Here is a 6000-nt window from a genome sequence, read left to right as displayed (position 1 = left end):
CTCAGTATCAAAACCCAGCAGGTCAATAAAGTCCAAAACTGGAGTGGGCTGTATTTTCCTTCCTGCTTCTCTGAGCTTGCAACAGATGTTGGTAGCTCTCTCCTTCCTTATATGCTGTGAGGATCCATAGTCTACTGCAATTCTATCTTCAAACAGCTGAAATAAATGAAGTTTGCTCTCTCTGGATTCCCCAGCACTATCTATATAAATCTTTCTCCCCTGACAGCATCCTTTTCCTGCATTCAACCCTGGTCTCCAAAAAGAGTAAATTGTAGGGTTCACATAATATAATGTTTTGCCTATCCCAGGGGTCTTTTTATTTTAAGCTTTATTGTGGGATTACAAATGTATCCATCATTAAAGGGATTTTAAGTCATAAAAAAGCAAGTAAGGACATGTTATGAGGAATAGGGAAGTCTTTGTAATGCCTCAAAAATGACAAATGTGTAACTCACCCCAGTCATTTGCAAATTACACACAACACATCTGCATATAACTTTAAGTACAGATCATTGAACATTCTGTGCCAGGCTTATGTGTATTTCTTGCCTACATTGTAAGGAACAGCTATAATGCATTTGTAATATCTTGACAGTTATATTAAGAGTTGACTCATTGGAAAAGACTCTAATGCTGGGAGGGATTGGGGGCAGGAGGAGAAGGGGACGATAGAGGATGAGACGGCTGGATGGCATCACTGACTCGATGGACGTGAGTCTGAGTGAACTCTGGGAGTTGGTGATGGACAGGGAGGCCTGGCATGCTGCAATTCATGGGGTCACAAAGAGTCGGACACGACTGAGTGACTGATCTGATCTGATATAAGATTTTGTAGTTATGAACTCAATGGATTGCTTCAATGCACTCATTTCAGAATTCCTTCAAATAAGCTGTGGCACAGCCCGATTCAATTTATAGAAACTCAGCACACATATTCTCTAGGACTATATTGCTTAAAGCAAAATAGAACTTTAAAAGTTATTGAGGCTTCCCTCGTGGCTCAGACTGTAAAGAATCTTCCTGCAATGTGGGAGACCTGGGTTCGATCCCTAGGTTGGGAAGATCCCCTGGAAAAGGGCATGGCAATAAAAGGACTATATTGTTAAAGCAAACTAGAACTTGAAAGGAGATTGCTATAGTTGAGAAAACAAGTGTCTAGTGTCTAAAGGAGGAGAAGTTATCAGTTTTATTACTAGTGTTCGGCACCTCCATACTGCCATCTTAATAATTTTTCATCACACATCTTTCAGATTGCTTCTTTGACAGCAAATTCTTTAAAATCTGTTACAGCCCCTACCAGTGAGTCTGACGTTCAACAGAAAACAGACACGGAAGATCAGCACAAACCTGAAAAGCCTGAGCCTTCCTCATCTCCTAAAGTGCCAGCTCCCTCAAAACATACTCACTTGCCTGTTTCTCCCCAAGGGAGAAATGTCAAGAGCCCACTACTCGACTTAAAGAACAAAATATTAGCTAACGGTGGACTGCTCAGAAAAGCCCAGCTTCCCCCCAGGAAGAATGGAGGTTCGGGTCTTCAGTCCACAGAAATCACTGAGGAAGAGGAACCAGATTCCCGCGGGGACCCACCAACCTCGCCCCCAGAGACCCAAGGCCAGAAGTCCCAGCAGAGGCCACCAAGTAGACCTGTCCACCCGTTCCTTGCTGCTGGGAGGACTCCAGTGAGAGCCCGCACTCCCATGCTGCCGCGAAAGGAAGGCATGGACCAGCGCGGCTCCTCGCCCACCTCCCACCCTCGTCCGGGGGCGCCCCCCTCCGCATCTGCATCTTTTCCTGCCTCCCGTCCACCCCTCGAGAGCAGCACTCACCGCCTTTCTGGGGGACCCTCCACTGGCCGGCCTTCCAGCTCTACCGACAATGACTCAGTGGGTCTAGAGGAGGAGGAAACCACCGCTCGCTCTCCGCCCGCCAAGGACGCCCTGTCGGAACACCTGCCCGGCAAGAGCGCGGCGCACGCTCGGCCGGCCCTGTCATCCGGCCGCCACCCGGCCTGGAGCGCCCTGCGCGACCGAAGCGCGGCGCACCATGGCACAAGACCAGCCCTGCCTGCCCGGAGGGCACCCCACTCAGAGGATAGGGAGGAAGGTTCCAGGGCCTCAGCCCCACCCTCGAGACTTTCTCCATCTCCTGGGGGGTCATCTCGGCTCCTGATCACCGAACCACAGCCCGGGTCTCCGCTCTCCCTGGGCTGGAAGAATGGTCAGGATGCCCCGGCCGCCAGGTCCAACGCGCCGTCAGGGTCCATCCGGCCGTCCTCGAGGACACAGGCCTCTGAGGGAGCAGGCGACTCCAATGGCAATGGTGACAGTGATACGGAAGAGCGAGGGAGGCCGGCTGCAGCCACGGCCCCAACGTTTAGGTCCCGGCTGCCCGCAGGCCCGCCGGTCTCTGGACACTTCAGTTCGCTCAGAAACAGACCTTTCGCGGCCCACGGCAGATATCCACACAGGTTTGGCAATGGCCGGGGACCCCGGTTGCACCCCTCCAGCTCCCCTCCGTCCACCGCATCCCCCCGGGTTCACCCGAGGGTGGATTCTCACCCAGCTTCTGACCATCGGCGCGGCCCTGGAGGCCAAGAAGACAGCGAAGAGGAGGCTGAAGACGAAAAGCCACTTCCTGCCACCGTGGTGAACCATCACGTGTCTTCATCCTCCAGGCAGCCTGCCTCCCGGGGCGCGGACCATCTGAGAAGAGGCCCCCAGAGAGGGGCGAGCCTGCAGCGGAAGGAGCCCCTCCCAGAGAACCCCAAATCCACGGGCACTTGGGCTGGGGTCCCCCCTCAGGCCAAACCTCTGTCCTCTAAGGCTCAGGATACGCAGCAGAGCACAGACGCCGGTGCGGAGGGAGGGTCTCCCCAAACGCAGCGGGGTGGCCAGCCACCTGCGCCACGGTCCCCGCACCACCAGGGGCCCACGGGGCCCCAAAGGATGGGTGCTGGGTCCGCTGCTCTGGAAAAGTCACCCTCCTCGGCCGTCCCGGCGTCCCAGCCACAACCCCACGGCCCACGGAGCAAGGAAGTGGGGCGTCCACCTTCCAGACCCCAGCCTGCGTTCCCCTCCGAGGCTGGCCGTCCGCACCCCACGTCGCAGGAAAGCGCCTCCTTCTCAGACTCTTACCCGTCCAGAGGCGGACAGTCCTCCCGCGCGGCGTCTCCCCGGAATCTGGACGATGACAGCACAGAAACGGGGACCGGGGGCGTCCGAGCGCCCGCGTACTCGGCCGGTGCCAAGGACGCCACCCCGTCGCTTCCCAAGCACCGCCAGGTGGACGCTCAGGCAGGAAGCGCGGGCGATGGTCACCTGCGCAGGCCCGCGGGCAGGCCCGGCAGCCTGCACCCCCACGCCCGCACCAGGGTCCCGGGCAGAGTAGGCCCCCAGTGGGCGGGCAGGAAGGACGGGGCGTCCCAGGCCTCGCCAGCCAAAAGGGAGCCCCTGCCGTCCAAATCGCAGCAGTCGGTGTCAGCCGAGGAGGAGAATGACGACGTGATGTTCTTTAAGAGAGGAAAGGACAAGGACCCGCAGTCTTCCTCTGCTCCGAAGTGGCCCTCCTCCTTCAGCCCCAGGGGCGGCAAACACGTGGACGGGACCCTCGCTAAGGGGGAGACGGAGCCAGCCATTGTGCTGGCGCCCCCCAGGGTGGGCTCCCCGCACGACGAGAACGCCACCCCAGTGAAGCGGCCTCTTTCTCCACCTGCGGGCAGCTCACCGAGAGCCTCGCACCTCCCGCCCAGACAGCCCGCTCGCAGCCCCGCCACCAGCCCAAGCCCCACGGTGGGCACCTCCGCGCCGCCGCGGTTCACGACGCGCGCGCCCGCCCCGTCCGCCCCCACCACCCCGATGCTCTCCTTGCGCCAGCGGATGATGAACTCCAGGTTCCGGAACCCGTTCTCACGCGCGCCGGTGAGACCCCCTTCGAGACCAGGTGAGTTGTTTTTACCTGAACGTTGTCTTGACAGTTCTCAGCAGGGTTCGTAGCAATTCCTAGAACCTTTTATCTTACTGAGCATCTGCTCAGTCTAAGCATTGGTTTAGGAGCTTTGAGATGTAAACGCGATCTTATCCTGGTAACCTTCTCCTGGATTTGCATCGCTTCCCGGGTCTTCAGATGAGGAAGCCGGGGTTTAGGGGTCTGAGTGGCTTGCTGGAGGTCAGACAGCTAGGAGGTGGCTGAGCGGCCGTTCCAATCCCAACACCGACTCCACAACCCTCTGGTAGGTGTGTGTGTGTGTGTGTGCTCAGTCGTGGCCGACTCTTTCCTGCCTGGTGAACGGTAGCCCGCCAGGCTCCACTGTCCATGGGATTCTCCAGGCAAGAATCCTGGAGTGGGTTGCCATTGCTGTCCCATTGCGCTTCTTTGAGTTCCTTAAGATCTAAATCTGTGAACGTGTGTCACAGCCATGATGCCATACTCAGGTTCCTATGTTTTAGGTTGTTCTTGTCCCAGGGGGTATTAGGGAATCCACAGGAAGGATTAGTTCCTGTGGAGGCTGGAACTTGTTCTGGTTATTCTGCATATAAACCTCTCAGCTAAAAATATCTGGGGACAAACTCAAATGTCTTGGGTGAGGATTGCTAAGATGTTGCAATCAGTGAATGTTGTTTAAAACCTCCAGAAAAGACTGTGAAAGACAATGGTCGATGGTCACACAGAGAAGTAACTTACTGATGTGTGACTTAGGTTTTGGACAGAATGTAGACAGCTGTGAGCTGGAGTCTACGTGGACCCCAGGGCAGGAGCTAAGGTATTTACCTGAAATCTGCATTTGGTTAAGTGGTGCCTTGTGCTCCCCTTGCATGGATTCGGGGCATAATAGAACATTCTTGATTAACTGTATTAGTAGTTGTTAATCCATGCAATATACTGTTAATTTAGCTCAATGTAAAGCCCTAGAACAGTGCCCCCACGAGGAGGTCAGTTTTCCATTAAAATGGACTGTTTTATGCAAACCTAACACCCCAATAATAGATGTAAAACTCACATTCCCTTGTATATAGTAAAAAAGTCAATAAATTCTTAATTTTCATTAACTGTTTGAGTGAGAGAAATGTCTCTGACCTGCAAATAGCTGTCGAGAAGCCCAGGCAATTTATCCGGTGGGCCAAGCTAGAACAGATGTTTCCAGCAGAGGCCTCAACCAAGCTGCAGGTGATCAGAAAGGGCAGGAGATGAAGAGAGAGGGCAGGTGCAAGGAACAGCTAGATAGCAATTAAAGGGCCTGCTACCTCCTCTCTGAGCAAATCCTTCTGTGGCCCCACTGAAGTCAGCAAGCTTTGAGTCAGGACTGTGTGTTTATACTCGGCGATGGATGATCTAGACACGAGTCAGCTGTAGACGGTGGTTGTATTTAGTATAATCTGCTGAGGAGAGCAGCACGGTATCTCATAGATGTCAGAGAGAATTTTCCCTGTCCTTCTAACTCTCCCTCCCTCCACCTTCCAGCTGGCTAAAATAAAGCTACAACTACTACGGTCTTAAACTTTACCTGGAAATTTTACTTAGGCCAAACCCTCTCATTCCCCCAATATTGTAAAAAACTGTGTACCATGCTCTTCACGGACATTCTTATTTGTCATGTAGGAGTCACAGTTTCAGTCGATCTTTAGCTGATATATTTGAGCTATTGGTTCAAAATTCTGTTTAGTGTTTCTGTTTGAAATGATATGTTACTACTTACAGGGTGGTATGAAGCCAACTTTCCAGGAGTGTTGAATTTACCAGGTTCTGTATTTTTTGTTTGTTTGGGAACTTGTAGGTTATAACGGAAGACCAAATGGAGAAGGGAGAGTACTTGCTGGTAGTAATGGAAAACCAAGTGGACAAAGAATTATCAATGGCCCTCAAGGAACAAAGTGGGTAGGGTAAACTTCTTTACACATACCAGTTGTTTTCATGCTGTTGGGAAGAGAAAAATGGTGGGCGTTGTGTAATAGAAAATGAAGCCGTCTTTTTTTCTCTAGTTTTAACCACTTGTATGTCAGTATA

The 6000-nt window shown here is 53.2% G+C and overlaps 1 protein-coding gene and 1 long non-coding RNA gene across 4 annotated transcripts in view; one reads left to right on the top strand and one right to left on the bottom strand.

Annotated features, from left to right (window-relative positions):
- Positions 1-3270, bottom strand: part of LOC123327631 — a 3458-nt gene extending 188 nt beyond the window's left edge. The window contains exons 1-4 of one of the 2 annotated variants that reach the window (XR_006542254.1): positions 3135-3270; positions 2559-2702; positions 1827-1889; positions 1-156 (exon numbers count right to left, since the gene is read on the bottom strand). The exon at positions 1-156 is cut by the window's left edge and continues 188 nt beyond it. This is a non-coding gene — a long non-coding RNA (uncharacterized LOC123327631). The remainder of the gene's footprint in view (positions 157-1826; positions 1890-2558; positions 2703-3134) is intronic. The other variant, XR_006542255.1, reaches the window with a different exon arrangement.
- FNDC1 (fibronectin type III domain containing 1) overlaps positions 1-6000 on the top strand; it is a 112361-nt gene that overhangs the window by 66211 nt on the left and 40150 nt on the right. For both annotated transcript variants that reach the window (XM_006051257.4, XM_045161905.1), the window contains 2 exons: positions 1291-3939; positions 5771-5871. In XM_006051257.4, the coding sequence (XP_006051319.3) occupies positions 1291-3939; positions 5771-5871 (2750 nt within the window). The remainder of the gene's footprint in view (positions 1-1290; positions 3940-5770; positions 5872-6000) is intronic.

The sequence above is a fragment of the Bubalus bubalis genome, chromosome 10, assembly GCF_019923935.1.
Source record: "Bubalus bubalis isolate 160015118507 breed Murrah chromosome 10, NDDB_SH_1, whole genome shotgun sequence".
Classification (NCBI taxonomy): domain Eukaryota; kingdom Metazoa; phylum Chordata; class Mammalia; order Artiodactyla; family Bovidae; genus Bubalus; species Bubalus bubalis.
Note: the sequence above shows the minus strand (reverse complement) of the source record. Positions and strands in the feature narration are given on the sequence as shown.